This window comes from Oncorhynchus tshawytscha, unplaced genomic scaffold (genome assembly GCF_018296145.1).
Source record: "Oncorhynchus tshawytscha isolate Ot180627B unplaced genomic scaffold, Otsh_v2.0 Un_scaffold_1752_pilon_pilon, whole genome shotgun sequence".
Lineage (NCBI taxonomy): Eukaryota > Metazoa > Chordata > Actinopteri > Salmoniformes > Salmonidae > Oncorhynchus > Oncorhynchus tshawytscha.
In genome coordinates this window covers 1-20,000 of record NW_024609485.1, presented here as the reverse complement: position 1 = coordinate 20,000, position 20,000 = coordinate 1, and the positions used below count along the sequence as shown (strand labels likewise).

Genomic DNA, 20,000 nt, shown 5'->3' with positions numbered 1-20,000 from the left:
GTGAGTAAGGCAGCAGCTAAGACTCAGGTGGAGTTTGAGTACGATGGGCCGTCCATGAAGACCGAGGTCCCAGGACCCCGTTCCAAGGTACTGATCCACACAGAGTCCCTGTACGTCACTAACAGCACCATGGACCAGTAGGAACTATAGCTGTCTGTTAACAGGTACTGGACCACACAGAGTCACTAACAGCACCATGGACCAGTAGAAACTATAGCTGTCTGTTAAAACGCTCCTTCTGGTTGACATGGGTCATGTTCAATGGTGACCTCTGTGTGACCCTGCGATGGGAACAGTGGACTGTACACACCCATCCTGAACACTGTGTTGCACACAGGCTTCGTCCCAAACAGAACCCTAAGGAGGGAGGCTACATTAGACCAGGGCCCATAGGGCAGGGCACTATGGAGGGAATAGACTGTATTAGACCAGGGCACTATGGAAGGAATAGGCTACATTAGACCAGGGCCCATAGGGCAGGGCACTATGGAGGGAATAGACTGCATTAGACCAGGGTACTATGGAGGGAATAGACTATACTATGGAGGGAATAGACTGTATTAGACCAGGGCACTATGGAGGGAATAGACTGTATTAGACCAGGGCACTATGGAGGGAATAGAATGTATTAGACCAGGGCACTATGGAGGGAATAGACTGCATTAGACCAGGGTACTATGGAGGGAATAGACTGTATTAGACCAGGGCACTATGGAGGGAATAGACTGTATTAGACCAGGGCACTATGGAGGGAATAGACTGTATTAGACCAGGGCACTATGGAGGGAATAGACTGCATTAGACCAGGGCACTATGGAGGGAATAGACTGTATTAGACCAGGGCACTATGGAGGGAATATACTGTATTAGACCAGGGTACTATGGAGGGAATAGACTGTATTAGACCATGGCACTATGGAGGGAATAGACTGCACTATGGAGGGAATAGACTGCATTAGACCAGGGCACTATGGAGGGAATAGACTGTATTAGACCAGGGTACTATGGAGGGAATAGACTGTATTAGACCAGGGTACTATGGAGGGAATAGACTGTATTAGACCATGGCACTATGGAGGGAATAGACTGCACTATGGAGGGAATAGACTGCATTAGACCAGGGCACTATGGAGGGAATAGACTGTATTAGACCAGGGTACGATGGAGGGAATAGACTGTATTAGACCAGGGTACTATGGAGGGAATAGACTGCATTAGACCAGGGCACTATGGAGGGAATAGACTGCATTAGACCAGGGTACTATGGAGGGAATAGACTGTATTAGACCAGGGCACTATGGAGGGAATAGACTGCATTAGACCAGGGTACTATGGAGGGAATAGACTGCATTAGACCAGGGCACTATGGAGGGAATAGACTGTATTAGACCAGGGTACTATGGAGGGAATAGACTGTATTAGACCAGGGCACTATGGAGGGAATAGACTGTATTAGACCAGGGCACTATGGAGGGAATAGACTGTATTAGACCAGGGCACTATGGAGGGAATAGACTGCACTATGGGGGAATAGACTGTATTAGACCAGGGCACTATGGAGGGAATAGACTGCACTATGGAGGGAATAGACTGTATTAGACCAGGGCACTATGGAGGGAATAGACTGACTATGGAGGGAATAGACTGCATTAGACCAGGGCACTATGGAGGGAATAGACTGCATTAGACCAGGGTACTATGGAGGGAATAGACTGTATTAGACCAGGGTACTATGGAGGGAATAGACTGTATTAGACCAGGGTACTATGGAGGGAATAGACTGTATTAGACCAGGGTACTATGGAGGGAATAGACTGTATTAGACCAGGGCACTATGGAGGGAATAGACTGTATTAGACCAGGGCACTATGGAGGGAATAGACTGTATTAGACCAGGGCACTATGGAGGGAATAGACTGCACTATGGAGGGAATAGACTGTATTAGACCAGGGCACTATGGAGGGAATAGACTGCACTATGGAGGGAATAGACTGCATTAGACCAGGGCACTATGGAGGGAATAGACTGCATTAGACCAGGGTACTATGGAGGGAATAGACTGTATTAGACCAGGGCACTATGGAGGGAATAGACTGTATTAGACCAGGGCACTATGGAGGGAATAGACTGTATTAGACCAGGGCACTATGGAGGGAATAGACTGCATTAGACCAGGGCACTATGGAGGGAATAGACTGTATTAGACCAGGGCACTATGGAGGGAATAGACTGCACTATGGAGGGAATAGACTGTATTAGACCAGGGCACTATGGAGGGAATAGACTGCACTATGGAGGGAATAGACTGCATTAGACCAGGGCACTATGGAGGGAATAGACTGCATTAGACCAGGGCACTATGGAGGGAATAGACTGCATTAGACCAGGGTACTATGGAGGGAATAGACTGCATTAGACCAGGGTACTATGGAGGGAATAGACTGTATTAGACCAGGGCACTATGGAGGGAATAGACTGCATTAGACCAGGGCACTATGGAGGGAATAGACTGCACTATGGAGGGAATAGACTGCCATTTTGAGATACATTAACCTACTGTTGAGGAACCACCCTGACCTGACATCTCTCTCGTCCTCTCCTCCCTCTTCCCTCCTCCCTCCTCCTCCTCTCTCCTCCCTCATCCTCTCTCCTCCCCCCTCCCTCCTCCCTCCTCCTCTCTCCTCCCTCATCCTCTCTCCTCCCCTCACTCCTCCCTCTCTCCTTCTCCTCCCCCACCAGGAGCTGACCAAACAGTTGGGAGAGATTCAGGTACGCCAAGAGAGAGAGTGTGTGGGGGCTGTTTTGATGATAGAATAAAACAATGCATTATTGCGTCACACACTTGCATGCGTGCACACACAACGGAGACACACACAACGCAGACACACACAACGCAGACACACACACAACGCAGACACACACAACGCAGACACACACAACGCAGACACACACAACGCAGACACACACACAACGCAGACACACACACACGCAGACACACACAACGCAGACACACACAACGCAGACACACACAACGGAGACACACACAACGGAGACACACACAACGCAGACACACACAACGCAGACACACACAACGCAGACACACACAACGCAGACACACACAACGCACACACAACGAGACACACACAACGCAGACACACACACAACGCAGACACACACACAACGCAGACACACACACAACGCAGACACACACACACGCACGCAGACACACACACAACGCAGACACACACACAACGCAGACACACACACAACGCAGACACACACACAACGCAGACACACACACACGCAGACACACACACAACGCAGACACACACACAACGCAGACACACACACAACGCAGACACACACACAACGCAGACACACACAACGCAGACACACACAACGCAGACACACACAACGCAGACACACAGTCTCTCTCTGTGTCTAGACTGAGTTAACTGGATGAATACCTTCTCTCTCTGTGTCTAGACTGAGTTAACTGGATGAATACCTTCTCTCTCTCTGTCCATCTCACGCTCTCTCTCTCTCTGTCCATCTCTCTCTCTCTCTCTCTCTCTGTCCATCTCACACACTCTCTCTCTCTCTCTCTCTGTGTCTAGACTGAGTTAACTGGATGAATACCTTCTCTCTCTCTCTCTCTGTCTAGACTGAGTTAACTGGATGAATACCTTCTCTCTCCCTCTCTCTGTCCATCTCACACACTCTCTCTCTGTGTCTAGACTGAGTTAACTGGATGAATACCTTCTCTCTCTCTCTCTGTCTAGACTGAGTTAACTGGATGAATACCTTCCTCTCTCTCTCTCTCTGTGTCTAGACTGAGTTAACTGGATGAATACCTTCTCTCTCTCTCTCTGTGTCTAGACTGAGTCAACTGGATGAATACCTTCTCTCTCTCTCTGTGTCTAGACTGAGTTAACTGGATGAATACCTTCTCTCTCTCTCTCTCTCTCTCTCTGTGTCTAGACTGAGTTAACTGGATGAATACCTTCTCTCTCTCTGTGTCTAGACTGAGTTAACTGGATGAATACCTTCTCTCTCTCTCTCTCTCTCTCTCTGTGTCTAGACTGAGTTAACTGGATGAATACCTTCTCTCTCTCTCTGTCCATCTCACGCTCTCTCTCTCTCTCTCTGTCCATCTCACACACTCTCTCTCTCTGTGTCTAGACTGAGTTAACTGGATGAATACCTTCTCTCTCTCTGTGTCTAGACTGAGTTAACTGGATGAATACCTTCTCTCTCTCTGTGTCTAGACTGAGTTAACTGGATGAATACCTTCTCTCTCTCTGTGTCTAGACTGAGTTAACTGGATGAATACCTTCTCTCTCTCTCTCTCTCTCTGTGTCTAGACTGAGTTAACTGGATGAATACCTTCTCTCTCTCTGTGTCTAGACTGAGTTAACTGGATGAATACCTTCTCTCTCTCTCTCTCTGTGTCTAGACTGAGTTAACTGGATGAATACCTTCTCTCTCTCTGTGTCTAGACTGAGTTAACTGGATGAATACCTTTTCTCTCTCTCTCTCTGTGTCTAGACTGAGTTAACTGGATGAATACCTTCTCTCTCTCTGTGTCTAGACTGAGTTAACTGGATGAATACCTTTTCTCTCTCTCTCTCTGTGTCTAGACTGAGTTAACTGGATGAATACCCTCTCTCTCTGTGTCTAGACTGAGTTAACTGGATGAATACCTTCTCTCCCCCTCCTCCCTCCCCCCAGAACGTGGGAGCAATCAATTTCTTCTGTAACTATGAGGAGAGCAGAGGAAACTACCTGGTGGACGTGGACGGAAACCGCATGCTGGACGTCTACACACAGATCTCCTCTATTCCTATTGGTTAGTACACACATCTCCTCTATTCCTATTGGTTAGCACACACAGATCTCCTCTATTCCTATTGGTTAGTACACATCTCCTCTATTCCTATTGGTTAGTACACACATCTCCTCTATTCCTATTGGTTAGTACACACACATCTCCTCTATTCCTATTGGTTAGTACACACACATCTCCTCTATTCCTATTGGTTAGTACACACAGATCTCCTCTATTCCTATTGGTTAGTACACAGATCTCCTCTATTCCTATTGGTTAGTACACAGATCTCCTCTATTCCTATTGGTTAGTACACAAATCTCCTCTATTCCTATTGGTTAGTACACAAATCTCCTCTATTCCTATTGGTTAGTACACAAATCTCCTCTATTCCTATTGGTTAGTACACACAGATCTCCTCTATTCCTATTGGTTAGTACACACAGATCTCCTCTATTCCTATTGGTTAGTACACACAGATCTCCTCTATTCCTATTGGTTAGTACACACATCTCCTCTATCCCTATTGGTTAGTACACACATCTCCTCTATTCCTATTGGTTAGTACACACATCTCCTCTATTCCTATTGGTTAGTACACACATCTCCTCTATTCCTGTTGGTTAGTACACACATCTCCTCTATTCCTATTGGTTAGTACACACATCTCCTCTATTCCTATTGGTTAGTACACACATCTCCTCTATTCCTATTGGTTAGTACACACAGATCTCCTCCATCCTTATTGGTCAGTACACACACATCTCCTCCATCCTTATTGGTCAGTACACACACATCTCCTCCATCCTTAATGGTCAGTAAAAGCATTTCTCTACACCACAAGCATTTCGCTACACTCGCAATAACATATGCTAACCATGTGTATGTTACCAACAAAATGTTATTTGATTTACACAGATCTCCATCCTTATTGGTTAGTACCCAGATCTCCTCTCTTCCTATTGGTTATCCCACATATCTCACCTATTCCTTTTGGTTAGCACCCACATCTCCTCTATTCCTATTGGTTAGCACACACACATCTCCTCTATTCCTATTGGTTAGCACACACACATCCTCTATTCGAATTGGTTAGCACACACACATCTCCTCTATTCCAATTGGTTAGCACACACACATCTCCTACATCGGTTGGTGTCTAGAAGATCTAGCTAGTCATGTGTTCTATAGTTTGACAGAGTAGCGTGCTGGAGGTAAGCAACTTATCTGTAGCGTAGAATTTTCCCATTTTGACACCACAGCACTTCTGCCTGGCAGGTGTTGAACTAGACTTTCTCATGGTTAGCGGTTCACTGTAACTCAGTGGGTAGAGCAGGGGGCCTGCAGCACCAGGATAGTGGGGTTTGATTCCTGGGACTACTCATGGTTAGTGGTTCACTGTAACTCAGTGGGTAGAGCAGGGTGCCTGCAACACCAGGATAGTGGGGTTTGATTCCTGGGACTACTCATGGTTAGCGGTTCACTGTAACTCAGTGCGTAGAGCAGGGGGCCTGCAACACCAGGATAGTGGGGTTTGATTCCTGGGACTACTCATGGCCTAAAATGTATGCATGCATGACTGTATTATATTATATATTATTATTATATATGATATTATTATAGGTTGTTATTATATGATATTATTATGTTACTATGTTATATTACTATATTATAGAACGCTGCATACCAAAAGCTACGTACCTGAGAGGACCTTGTGTTTTTTAGCCTGACATTGCAACACAGAGAGCAGCTGGGGACGAGAGACTTAGTTTACATTACAGTGGTTTAGGGCAAGGCCACATACAGCAGTTGGCCACGCCCTGACCTGAGATGTCTCTGTTTTCTTTATATTTTGGTTAGCTCAGGGTGTGACTAGGGTGGATACGCTAGTTTTGTATTGTCTAGGGGGTTTTGTATTGTCTAGTTTTGAATTGTCTAGGGGTTTTGAATTGTCTAGGGGTTTTGTATTGTCTAGGGGTTTTGTATTGTCTAGGGGTTTTGTATTGTCTAGGGGTTTTGTATTGTCTAGGGGTTTTGTATTGTCTAGGGGGTTTTGTATTGTCTAGGGGTTTTGTATTGTCTAGGGGTTTTGTATTGTCTAGGGGGTTTTGTATTGTCTAGGGGTTTTGTATTGTCTAGGGGTTTTGTATTGTCTAGGGGTTTTGTATTGTCTAGGGGTTTTGAATTGTCTAGGGGTTTTGTATTGTCTAGGGGTTTTGAATTGTCTAGGGGGTTTTGTCTTGTCTAGGGGTTTTGTATTGTCTAGGGGTTTTGTATTGTCTAGGGGTTTTGTATTGTCTAGGGGTTTTGTATTGTCTAGGGGTTTTGTATTGTCTAGGGGTTTTGTTTGTCTAGGGGTTTTTGTATTGTCTAGGGGTTTTGTATTGTCTAGGGGGTTTTGTATTGTCTAGGGGGTTTTGTATTGTCTAGGGGTTTTGTATTGTCTAGGGGGTTTTGTATTGTCTAGGGGTTTTGTATTGTCTAGGGGTTTTGTATTGTCTAGGGGTTTTGTATTGTCTAGGGGTTTTGTATTGTCTAGGGGTTTTGTATTGTCTAGGGGTTTTGTATTGTCTAGGGGTTTTGTATTGTCTAGGGGTTTTGTATTGTCTAGGGGTTTTGTATTGTCTAGGGGTTTTGTATTGTCTAGGGGTTTTTGTATTGTCTAGGGGTTTTGTATTGTCTAGGGGTTTTGTATTGTCTAGGGGTTTTGTATTGTCTAGGGGTTTTGTATTGTCTAGGGGTTTTGTATTGTCTAGGGGTTTTGTATTGTCTAGGGGTTTTGTATTGTCTAGGGGGTTTTGTATTGTCTAGGGGTTTTGTATTGTCTAGGGGTTTTGTATTGTCTAGGGGTTTTGTATTGTCTAGGGGGTTTTGTATTGTCTAGGGGTTTTGAATTGTCTAGGGGTTTTGTATTGTCTAGGGGTTTTGTATTGTCTAGGGGTTTTGTATTGTCTAGGGGTTTTGTATTGTCTAGGGGTTTTGTATTGTCTAGGGGTTTTGTATTGTCTAGGGGTTTTGTATTGTCTAGGGGTTTTGTATTGTCTAGGGGTTTTGTATTGTCTAGGGGTTTTGTATTGTCTAGGGGTTTTGTATTGTCTAGGGGTTTTGTATTGTCTAGGGGTTTTGTATTGTCTAGGGGTTTTGTATTGTCTAGGGGTTTTGTATTGTCTAGGGGTTTTGTATTGTCTAGGGGTTTTGTATTGTCTAGGGGTTTGTATTGTCTAGGGGTTTTGTATTGTCTAGGGGTTTTGTATTGTCTAGGGGTTTTGAATTGTCTAGGGGTTTTGTATTGTCTAGGGGTTTTGTATTGTCTAGGGGTTTTGTATTGTCTAGGGGTTTTGTATTGTCTAGGGGTTTTGTATTGTCTAGGGGTTTTGTATTGTCTAGGGGTTTTGTATTGTCTAGGGGGTTTTGTATTGTCTAGGGGTTTTGTATTGTCTAGGGGTTTTGTATTGTCTAGGGGTTTTGTATTGTCTAGGGGTTTTGTATTGTCTAGGGGTTTTGTATTGTCTAGGGGTTTTGTATTGTCTAGGGGGTTTTGTATTGTCTAGGGGTTTTGTATTGTCTAGGGGGTTTTTGTATTGTCTAGGGGTTTTGTATTGTCTAGGGGGTTTTGTATTGTCTAGGGGTTTTGTATTGTCTAGGGGTTTTGTATTGTCTAGGGGTTTTGTATTGTCTAGGGGTTTTGTATTGTCTAGGGGTTTTGTATTGTCTAGGGGTTTTGTATTGTCTAGGGGTTTTGTATTGTCTAGGGGTTTTGTATTGTCTAGGGGGGTTTTGTATTGTCTAGGGGTTTTGTATTGTCTAGGGGTTTTGTATTGTCTAGGGGTTTTGTATTGTCTAGGGGTTTTGTATTGTCTAGGGGTTTTGAATTGTCTAGGGGGTTTTGAATTGTCTAGGGGGTTTTGTATTGTCTAGGGGTTTTGTATTGTCTAGGGGTTTTGTATTGTCTAGGTATTTGTATGTTTATGGTGGCCTAATATGGCCCCCAATCAGAGGCAGCTGTTTATCGTTGTCTCTGATTGGGGACCATATTTAGGTAGCCATATTCCTTTGGTGTTTGTGGGATCTTGTTCTATGTTTAGTCTATGTTTAGTATTTTGTTAGTTTGTTCAGTGTTTCATTCTTTAAATAAAGAAGAATGTACGCATAGCACGCTGTACCTTGGTCTCATTCGTATGATGAACGAGTTAATGAGTTAATGATGACCTCATCCTCGTGTGTTTAGTTATGATGAGGTCTAGGACACAGAGAGCAGTTATTGATGACCTTGTCCTCGTGTGTTTAGTCATGATGAGGTCTAGGACACAGAGGGCAGTTAATGATGACCTTGTCCCCATGTGTTTAGTCATGATGAGGTCCTCATGTGTTTAGTTATGATGAGGTCTAGGACACAGAGAGCAGTTATTGATGACCTTGTCCCCATGTGTTTAGTCATGATGAGGTCCTCATGTGTTTAGTTATGATGAGGTCTAGGACACAGAGAGCAGTTATTGATGACCTTGTCCTCATGTGTTTAGTCATGATGAGGTCCTCATGTGTTTAGTTATGATGAGGTCTAGGACACAGAGAGCAGTTATTGATGACCTTGTCCTCATGTGTTTAGTCATGATGAGGTCCTCATGTGTTTAGTTATGATGAGGTCTAGGACACAGAGAGCAGTTATTGATGACCTTGTCCTCATGTGTTTAGTTATGATGAGGTCTAGGACACAGAGAGCAGTTATTGATGACCTTGTCCTCGTGTGTTTAGTCATGATGAGGTCTAGGACACAGAGGGCAGTTAATGATGACCTTGTCCCCATGTGTTTAGTCATGATGAGGTCCTCATGTGTTTAGTTATGATGAGGTCTAGGACACAGAGAGCAGTTATTGATGACCTTGTCCCCATGTGTTTAGTCATGATGAGGTCCTCATGTGTTTAGTTATGATGAGGTCTAGGACACAGAGAGCAGTTATTGATGACCTTGTCCTCATGTGTTTAGTCATGATGAGGTCCTCATGTGTTTAGTTATGATGAGGTCTAGGACACAGAGAGCAGTTATTGATGACCTTGTCCTCATGTGTTTAGTCATGATGAGGTCCTCATGTGTTTAGTTATGATGAGGTCTAGGACACAGAGAGCAGTTATTGATGACCTTGTCCTCATGTGTTTAGTTATGATGAGGTCTAGGACACAGAGAGCAGTTATTGATGACCTTGTCCTCATGTGTTTAGTCATGATGAGGTCCTCATGTGTTTAGTTATGATGAGGTCTAGGACACAGAGAGCAGTTATTGATGACCTTGTCCTCATGTGTTTAGTTATGATGAGGTCTAGGACACAGAGAGCAGTTATTGATGACCTTGTCCTCGTGTGTTTAGTCATGATGAGGTCTAGGACACAGAGGGCAGTTAATGATGACCTTGTCCCCATGTGTTTAGTCATGATGAGGTCCTCATGTGTTTAGTTATGATGAGGTCTAGGACACAGAGAGCAGTTATTGATGACCTTGTCCCCATGTGTTTAGTCATGATGAGGTCCTCATGTGTTTAGTTATGATGAGGTCTAGGACACAGAGAGCAGTTATTGATGACCTTGTCCTCATGTGTTTAGTCATGATGAGGTCCTCATGTGTTTAGTTATGATGAGGTCTAGGACACAGAGAGCAGTTATTGATGACCTTGTCCTCATGTGTTTAGTCATGATGAGGTCCTCATGTGTTTAGTTATGATGAGGTCTAGGACACAGAGAGCAGTTATTGATGACCTTGTCCTCATGTGTTTAGTTATGATGAGGTCTAGGACACAGAGAGCAGTTATTGATGACCTTGTCCTCGTGTGTTTAGTCATGATGAGGTCTAGGACACAGAGGGCAGTTAATGATGACCTTGTCCCCATGTGTTTAGTCATGATGAGGTCCTCATGTGTTTAGTTATGATGAGGTCTAGGACACAGAGAGCAGTTATTGATGACCTTGTCCCCATGTGTTTAGTCATGATGAGGTCCTCATGTGTTTAGTTATGATGAGGTCTAGGACACAGAGAGCAGTTATTGATGACCTTGTCCTCATGTGTTTAGTCATGATGAGGTCCTCATGTGTTTAGTTATGATGAGGTCTAGGACACAGAGAGCAGTTATTGATGACCTTGTCCTCATGTGTTTAGTCATGATGAGGTCCTCATGTGTTTAGTTATGATGAGGTCTAGGACACAGAGAGCAGTTATTGATGACCTTGTCCTCATGTGTTTAGTTATGATGAGGTCTAGGACACAGAGAGCAGTTATTGATGACCTTGTCCTCATGTGTTTAGTCATGATGAGGTCCTCATGTGTTTAGTTATGATGAGGTCTAGGACACAGAGAGCAGTTATTGATGACCTTGTCCTCATGTGTTTAGTTATGATGAGGTCTAGGACACAGAGAGCAGTTATTGATGACCTTGTCCTCGTGTGTTTAGTCATGATGAGGTCTAGGACACAGAGGGCAGTTAATGATGACCTTGTCCCCATGTGTTTAGTCATGATGAGGTCCTCATGTGTTTAGTTATGATGAGGTCTAGGACACAGAGAGCAGTTATTGATGACCTTGTCCCCATGTGTTTAGTCATGATGAGGTCCTCATGTGTTTAGTTATGATGAGGTCTAGGACACAGAGAGCAGTTATTGATGACCTTGTCCTCATGTGTTTAGTCATGATGAGGTCCTCATGTGTTTAGTTATGATGAGGTCTAGGACACAGAGAGCAGTTATTGATGACCTTGTCCTCATGTGTTTAGTCATGATGAGGTCCTCATGTGTTTAGTTATGATGAGGTCTAGGACACAGAGAGCAGTTATTGATGACCTTGTCCTCATGTGTTTAGTTATGATGAGGTCTAGGACACAGAGAGCAGTTATTGATGACCTTGTCCTCATGTGTTTAGTCATGATGAGGTCCTCATGTGTTTAGTTATGATGAGGTCTAGGACACAGAGAGCAGTTATTGATGACCTTGTCCTCATGTGTTTAGTCATGATGAGGTCCTCATGTGTTTAGTTATGATGAGGTCTAGGACACAGAGAGCAGTTATTGATGACCTTGTCCTCATGTGTTTAGTCATGATGAGGTCCTCATGTGTTTAGTTATGATGAGGTCTAGGACACAGAGAGCAGTTATTGATGACCTTGTCCTCATGTGTTTAGTTATGATGAGGTCTAGGACACAGAGAGCAGTTATTGATGACCTTGTCCTCATGTGTTTAGTCATGATGAGGTCCTCATGTGTTTAGTTATGATGAGGTCTAGGACACAGAGAGCAGTTATTGATGACCTTGTCCTCATGTGTTTAGTTATGATGAGGTCTAGGACACAGAGAGCAGTTATTGATGACCTTGTCCTCGTGTGTTTAGTCATGATGAGGTCTAGGACACAGAGGGCAGTTAATGATGACCTTGTCCCCATGTGTTTAGTCATGATGAGGTCCTCATGTGTTTAGTTATGATGAGGTCTAGGACACAGAGAGCAGTTATTGATGACCTTGTCCTCATGTGTTTAGTCATGATGAGGTCCTCATGTGTTTAGTTATGATGAGGTCTAGGACACAGAGAGCAGTTATTGATGACCTTGTCCTCATGTGTTTAGTCATGATGAGGTCCTCATGTGTTTAGTTATGATGAGGTCTAGGACACAGAGAGCAGTTATTGATGACCTTGTCCTCATGTGTTTAGTTATGATGAGGTCTAGGACACAGAGAGCAGTTATTGATGACCTTGTCCTCATGTGTTTAGTCATGATGAGGTCCTCATGTGTTTAGTTATGATGAGGTCTAGGACACAGAGAGCAGTTATTGATGACCTTGTCCTCATGTGTTTAGTCATGATGAGGTCCTCATATGTTTAGTTATGATGAGGTCTAGCTATGAGGAGTTAAAGTGTGTGTGTGTAACAGTTTTTCTGGTCTGATTTGTGATGTTTTATTTGTGCTTCCCATGACTGGGTTTTAGTATTTAAAGGTTCTATATGTTTGGGTCTAATGTGTATAGTGACTGTATTGTATATTCAGGGCACATCTGTAGAAAAAGACAAAAGACCTAGGTCTCAATATGTTTCCCCTGTTAATAAAAGAAAGTTTGTTTTTAAAGTGTGTGTACATACAGTGCATTCGGAAAATATTCAGACCCCTTGACTTTTTCCACATTTTGTTACTTTACAGCCTTATTCTATGTATTAAATAAATGAAAAATCCTCAGCAATCTACACACAATACCCCATAATGACATCACAATACCCCATAATGACATCACAATACCCTATAATGACAAAGTGATTCGTTGACAAATTTACAAAAGTTTTAGAACAGAAATACCTTATTTACATAAGTATTCAGACCCTTTGCTATGAGACTTGAAATTGAGCTCAGGTGCATCCTGTTTCCATTGATCATCCTTGAGATGTTTCTACAACTTCATTGGACCTGTGGTAAATTCTATTGATTAGACATGATTTGGAAAGGCACACACCTGTCTATATAAGATCCCACAGCTGACAGTGCATGTCAGAGGAAAAACCAAGCCATGAGGTCGAAGGAATTGTCCTTTGACCTCAGAGACATGATTGTGTGGAGGCCCAGATCTGGGGAAGGGTACCAAAACATTTATGCAGCATTGAAGGTCCCCAAGATCACAATGGCCTCGATCATTCTTAAATGGAAGAAGTTTGGAACCACCAAGACTCTTCCTAGAGGTGGCCGCCCGGCCAAACTGAACAATAGGAGGAGAAGGGCCTTGGTCCAGGGAGCTAACCAAGAACCTGATGGTCACTTTGACAGAACTCTCCAGAGTTCCTCTGTGGAGATGGGAGAAACTTCCAGAAGGACAACCGTCTCTGCAGCACTCCACCAATCAGGCCTTTATGGTAATTTACTCCTCAGTAAAAGGCACATGACAGCCCGCTTGGAGTTTGCCAAAAGCCACCTAAAGACTCTCAGACCATGAGAAACAAGATTCTCTGGTCTGATGAAGCCAAGATTGAACTCTTTGGCCTGAATGACAAGCATCACGTCTGGAGGAAACCTGGCACCATCCCTACAGTGAAGCATGGTGGTTGCAGCATCATGTTGTGGGGATGTTTTTCAGCGGCAGGGACTGGGAGACTAGTCAGGATCGAGGGAAAGATGAACGGAGCAAAGTACAGAGAGATCCTTGATGAAAACCTGCTCCAGAGAGATCAGACTGGGGCGAAGGTTCACCTTCCAACAGGACAACGACCTTAAGCACACAGCCGGAGTGCAGTGCAGGAGTGGCTTCGGGACAAGTCTCTGAATGTCCTTGAGTGTCCCAGCCAGAACCCCGACTTGAACCCGATCGAACATCTCTGGAAAGACCTGAAAATAGCTGTGCAGCGACACTCCCCATCCAACCTGACAGAGCTTGAGAGGATCTGCAGAGAAGAATGGGAGAAACTCCCCAAATACAGGTGTGCCAAGCTTGTAGCCTCATACCCAAGAAGAATCAAGGTTGTAATCGCTGCCAAAGGTGCTTCAACAAAGTACTGAGTAAAGGTTCTGTAAATATGACATTACATTTTTTAATTTGTAATAAATTAGCAAAACAAAGTTGACCTGTTTTTGCTTTGTCATTATGGGGTATTGTACGTAGATAAAGGATCGGGAAAAAACCATTTAACCAGTTTTGTAATTAGGCTGTGACGTAACAAAATGTAGAAAAGGTCAAAAGTTCTGAATACTTCCGAAGTTACTGTATAAACTGCAGCTACTCATTAGCCAGGAAGCGTCGTATTTCAGGCTGGGTCGTGACCTGACAGAGTAGCTAACGCTCTCTGTTCTCTCAATGATAAAGCTTCTACATACTGGACGCTGCGCTGCACTTCAATGGATTGATAGTGTTTGTGTCCCAAATGGCTCCCTTTTCCATTTATAGTGCACTACTTTAGACTAGAGCTCTATGTAGAGAATAGTGCACTACTTTAGACCAGAGCTCTATGTAGGGAATAGGGGCATTTATAGTGCACTACTTTAGACCAGAGCTCTATGTAGGGAATAGGGGGCATGTAGGGCATAGGGGGCATGTAGGGCATAGGGGGCATGTAGGGAATAGGTGGCATGTAGGGAATAGGGGCATGTAGGGAATAGGGGGCATGTAGGGAATAGGGGCATGTAGGGCATAGGGGGCATGTAGGGCATAGGGGGCATGTAGGGCATAGGGGGCATGTAGGGCATAGGGGCATGTAGGGCATAGGGGGCATGTAGGGAATAGGGGGCATGTAGGGCATAGGGGGCATGTAGGGCGTGTGGAGTGTTTCTAGAACTCTGTCTTATCTGAGACTGAGAGAGAAGCCATCTGTTCAGGGACTGACTTATTCATGTCCTATCTGGTTTATGAGGATAAGGGTGTGTGTGTGTGTGTGTGTGTGTGTGTGTGTGTGTGTGTGCGCATTATTGATGTAAATGTGTATCTACAGTATGTCTCCTATTAACTTAGAACATTCTACAGTGATGTTATGAAACCTAATGGAACTGTCAGGAAGTGGAGGAAGGACACAATGTAGCTATTCTAGTTGAGAATCTCTCTGACTAGGACTATAATAAAACAGGAGAGGTAGATTCTACCCAGAGAGAAGGTGGATTTCAGATGTAAAGGTTCTACCCAGAGAGAAGGTAGACTAAGATTTAAAGGTTCTACCCAGAGAGAAGGGGGACTAAGATTTAAAGGTTCTACCCAGAGAGAAGGTAGACTAAGATTTAAAGGTTCTACCCAGAGAGAAGGGACTAAGATTTAAAGGTTCTACCCAGAGAGAAGGTAGACTAAGATTTAAAGGTTCTACCCAGAGAGAAGGTGGACTAAGATTTAAAGATTTAGAGAGGTGGATTCAGATTTAAAGGTTCTACCCAGAGAGAAGGTGGACTAAGATTTAAAGGTTCTACCCAGAGAGAAGGTGGACTAAGATTTAAAGGTTCTACCCAGAGAGAAGGTGGATTCAGATTTAAAGGTTCTACCCAGAGAGAAGGTGGACTAAGATTTAAAGGTTCTACCCAGAGAGAAGGTAGACTAAGATTTAAAGGTTCTACCCAGAGAGAAGGTGGACTAAGATTTAAAGGTTCTACCCAGAGAAAGGTGGACTAAGATTTAAAGGTTCTACCCAGAGAGAAGGTGGATTCAGATTTAAAGGTTCTACCCAGAGAGAAGGTGGATTCAGATTTAAAGGTTCTACCCAGAGAGAAGGTAGACTAAGATTTAAAGGTTCTACCCAGAGAGAAGGTGGATTCAGATTTAAAGGTTCTACCCAGAGAGAAGGTGGACTAAGATTTAAAGGTTCTACCCAGAGAGTTAGCAGGTAGACTAAGATTTAAAATATATAGTTAACATATAACTAATGGCAACATTGGCCCAATACAGATATCAATAGATGCAGTAGGAGTTAGCAGGTTAAGGACCAGATGACATGCAGTAGGAGTTAGCAGGTTAAGGACCAGATGACATGCAGTAGGAGTTAGCAGGTTAAGGACCAGATTACATGCAGTAGGAGTTAGCAGGTTAAGGACCAGATGACATGCTGTAGGAGTTAGCAGGTTAAGGACCAGATTACATGCTGTAGGAGTTAGCAGGTTAAGGACCAGATTACATGCTGTAGGAGTTAGCAGGTTAAGGACCAGATTACATGCAGTAGGAGTTAGCAGGTTAAGGACCAGATTACATGCTGTAGGAGTTAGCAGGTTAAGGACCAGATGACATGCTGTAGGAGTTAGCAGGTTAAGGACCAGATTACATGCAGTAGGAGTTAGCAGGTTAAGGACCAGATGACATGCTGTAGGAGTTAGCAGGTTAAGGACCAGATTACATGCTGTAGGAGTTAGCAGGTTAAGGACCAGATGACATGCAGTAGGAGTTAGCAGGTTAAGGACCAGATGACATGCAGTAGGAGTTAGCAGGTTAAGGACCAGATGACATGCTGTAGGAGTTAGCAGGTTAAGGACCAGATTACATGCTGTAGGAGTTAGCAGGTTAAGGACCAGATGACATGCTGTAGGAGTTAGCAGGTTAAGGACCAGATGACATGCAGTAGGAGTTAGCAGGTTAAGGACCAGATTACATGCAGTAGGAGTTAGCAGGTTAAGGACCAGATGACATGCTGTAGGAGTTAGCAGGTTAAGGACCAGATTACATGCAGTAGGAGTTAGCAGGTTAAGGACCAGATGACATGCAGTAGGAGTTAGCAGGTTAAGGACCAGATTACATGCAGTAGGAGTTAGCAGGTTAAGGACCAGATGACATGCAGTAGGAGTTAGCAGGTTAAGGACCAGATTACATGCTGTAGGATTTAGCAGGTTAAGGACCAGATGACATGCAGTAGGAGTTAGCAGGTTAAGGACCAGATTACATGCTGCAGGTAGGAGATTACATGCTGTAGGAGTTAGCAGGTTAAGGACCAGATTACATGCAGTAGGAGTTAGCAGGTTAAGGACCAGATTACATGCTGTAGGAGTTAGCAGGTTAAGGACCAGATGACATGCAGTAGGAGTTAGCAGGTTAAGGACCAGATGACATGCAGTAGGAGTTAGCAGGTTAAGGACCAGATTACATGCTGTAGGAGTTAGCAGGTTAAGGACCAGATGACATGCTGTAGGAGTTAGCAGGTTAAGGACCAGATTACATGCTGTAGGAGTTAGCAGGTTAAGGACCAGATGACATGCAGTAGGAGTTAGCAGGTTAAGGACCAGATTACATGCTGTAGGAGTTAGCAGGTTAAGGACCAGATGACATGCTGTAGGATTACATGTTAGCAGGTTAAGGACCAGATGACATGCTGTAGGAGTTAGCAGGTTAAGGACCAGATGACATGCTGTAGGAGTTAGCAGGTTAGGACCAGATGACATGCTGTAGGAGTTAGCAGGTTAAGGACCAGATGACATGCAGTAGGAGTTAGCAGGTTAGACCCAGATGACATGCAGTAGGAGTTAGCAGGTTAAGGACCAGATTACATGCTGTAGGAGTTAGCAGGTTAAGGACCAGATTACATGCAGTAGGAGTTAGCAGGTTAAGGACCAGATGACATGCAGTAGGAGTTAGCAGGTTAAGGACCAGATTACATGCTGTAGGAGTTAGCAGGTTAAGGACCAGATGACATGCAGTAGGAGTTAGCAGGTTAAGAACCAGATGACATGCAGTAGAGTTAGCAGGTTAAGGACCAGATTACATGCTGTAGGAGTTAGCAGGTTAAGGTCCAGATGACATGCAGTAGGAGTTAGCAGGTTAAGGACCAGATGACATGCAGTAGGAGTTAGCAGGTTAAGGACCAGATGACATGCTGTAGGAGTTAGCAGGTTAAGGACCAGATGACATGCAGTAGGAGTTAGCAGGTTAAGGACCAGATGACATGCAGTAGGAGTTAGCAGGTTAAGGACCAGATGACATGCTGTAGGAGTTAGCAGGTTAAGGACCAGATGACATGCAGTAGGAGTTAGCAGGTTAAGGACCAGATGACATGCTGTAGGAGTTAGCAGGTTAAGGACCAGATGACATGCAGTAGGAGTTAGCAGGTTAAGGACCAGATGACATGCAGTAGGAGTTAGCAGGTTAAGGACCAGATTACATGCTGTAGGAGTTAGTGGTTAAGGACCAGATGACATGCAGTAGGAGTTAGCAGGTTAAGGACCAGATGACATGCAGTAGGAGTTAGCAGGTTAAGGACCAGATTACATGCTGTAGGAGTTAGCAGGTTAAGGACCAGATGACATGCAGTAGGAGTTAGCAGGTTAAGGACCAGATGACATGCAGTAGGAGTTAGCAGGTTAGGGACCAGATTACATGCTGTAGGAGTTAGCAGGTTAAGGACCAGATTACATGCTGTAGGAGTTAGCAGGTTAAGGACCAGATTACATGCTGTAGGAGTTAGCAGGTTAAGGACCAGATTACATGCTGTAGGAGTTAGCAGGTTAAGACCAGATTACATGCTGTAGGAGTAGCAGGTTAAGGACCAGATTACATGCTGTAGGATTTAGCAGGTTAAGGACCAGATGACATGCAGTAGGAGTTAGCAGGTTAAGGACCAGATTACATGCTGTAGTAGCAGGTTAAGGACCAGATTACATGCTGTAGGAGTTAGCAGGTTAAGGACCAGATTACATGCAGTAGGAGTTAGCAGGTTAAGGACCAGATTACATGCTGTAGGAGTTAGCAGGTTAAGGACCAGATTACATGCAGTAGGAGTTAGCAGGTTAAGGACCAGATTACATGCAGTAGCAGGTTAAGGACCAGATTACATGCTGTAGGAGTTAGCAGGTTAAGGACAAGATTACATGCTGTAGAAATTAGCAGGTTAAGGACCAGATTACATGCAGTAGCAGGTTAAGGACCAGATTACATGCTGTAGGAGTTAGCAGGTTAAGGACAAGATTACATGCTGTAGCAGTAGCAGGTTAAGGACCAGATTACATGCTGTAGCAGTTAGCAGATTAAGGACTAGATTACATGCAGTAGCAGATTAAGGACCAGATTACATGCAGTAGCAGGTTAAGGACAAGATTACATGCTGTAGCAGTAGCAGGTTAAGGACCAGATTACATGCTGTAGCAGTTAGCAGATTAAGGACCAGATTACATGCAGTAGCAGGTTAAGGACCAGATTACATGCAGTAGCAGTTAGCAGATTAAGGACCAGATTACATGCCAGTGATGTGATGTAGTTAACATGTAGTCGGTCATCTCTGATCTCCATTCATGGTAAATCAACAAAAACCCTGTATATTCTCAACGTTTACCTTCCACTACCCCACTGGTTATGATGAGTGATGAAGTGTTGTGGTCCAGTCAGACAGGTCAGTGATCTACAGTAGGGTTAGTGTCTCTGATGCTGTTCTCTCTCTCTCTCTCTCTCTCTCTCTCTCTCTCTCTCTCTCTCTCTCTCTCTCTCTCTGTCTCTCTCTCTCTCTGTCTCTCTCTCTGTCTCTCTCTGTCTCTCTCGCTCTCTCTCTCTCCCTCGCTCTCTCTCTCTCTCTCTCTGTCTCTCTCTCAGGACTAATGCTGCCATAGTAACACATAGCCCTGGTTGCTAGGGTTACCAGAAGCATGTCCTGATGTAAACCGCTGTGACAACTCAGCGACAGTTTAATAAGAGGGGGAGATGGTGCGTTTAGCACTGAGACACACAGACACGCATACACACACAGGCACGCACACACACACACATACACACACAGGCAC

The 20,000-nt window shown here is 44.1% G+C and overlaps 1 protein-coding gene across 3 annotated transcripts in view; it reads left to right on the top strand.

Moving 5' to 3' along the window:
- Window positions 1-6,722, top strand: part of LOC121844960 (4-aminobutyrate aminotransferase, mitochondrial-like) — a 30,632-nt gene extending 23,910 nt beyond the window's left edge. The window contains exons 3-6 of one of the 3 annotated variants that reach the window (XM_042315502.1): window positions 1-87; window positions 2,741-2,770; window positions 4,733-4,850; window positions 6,505-6,722. The exon at window positions 1-87 is cut by the window's left edge and continues 11 nt beyond it. In XM_042315502.1, coding sequence (XP_042171436.1) covers window positions 1-87; window positions 2,741-2,770; window positions 4,733-4,850; window positions 6,505-6,554 — 285 coding nt within the window. In that variant the 3' untranslated portion in view covers window positions 6,555-6,722. The remainder of the gene's footprint in view (window positions 88-2,740; window positions 2,771-4,732; window positions 4,851-6,504) is intronic. The other 2 variants (XM_042315503.1, XM_042315504.1) reach the window with 2 other exon arrangements.
- Window positions 6,723-20,000: the final 13,278 nt, after the last annotated feature.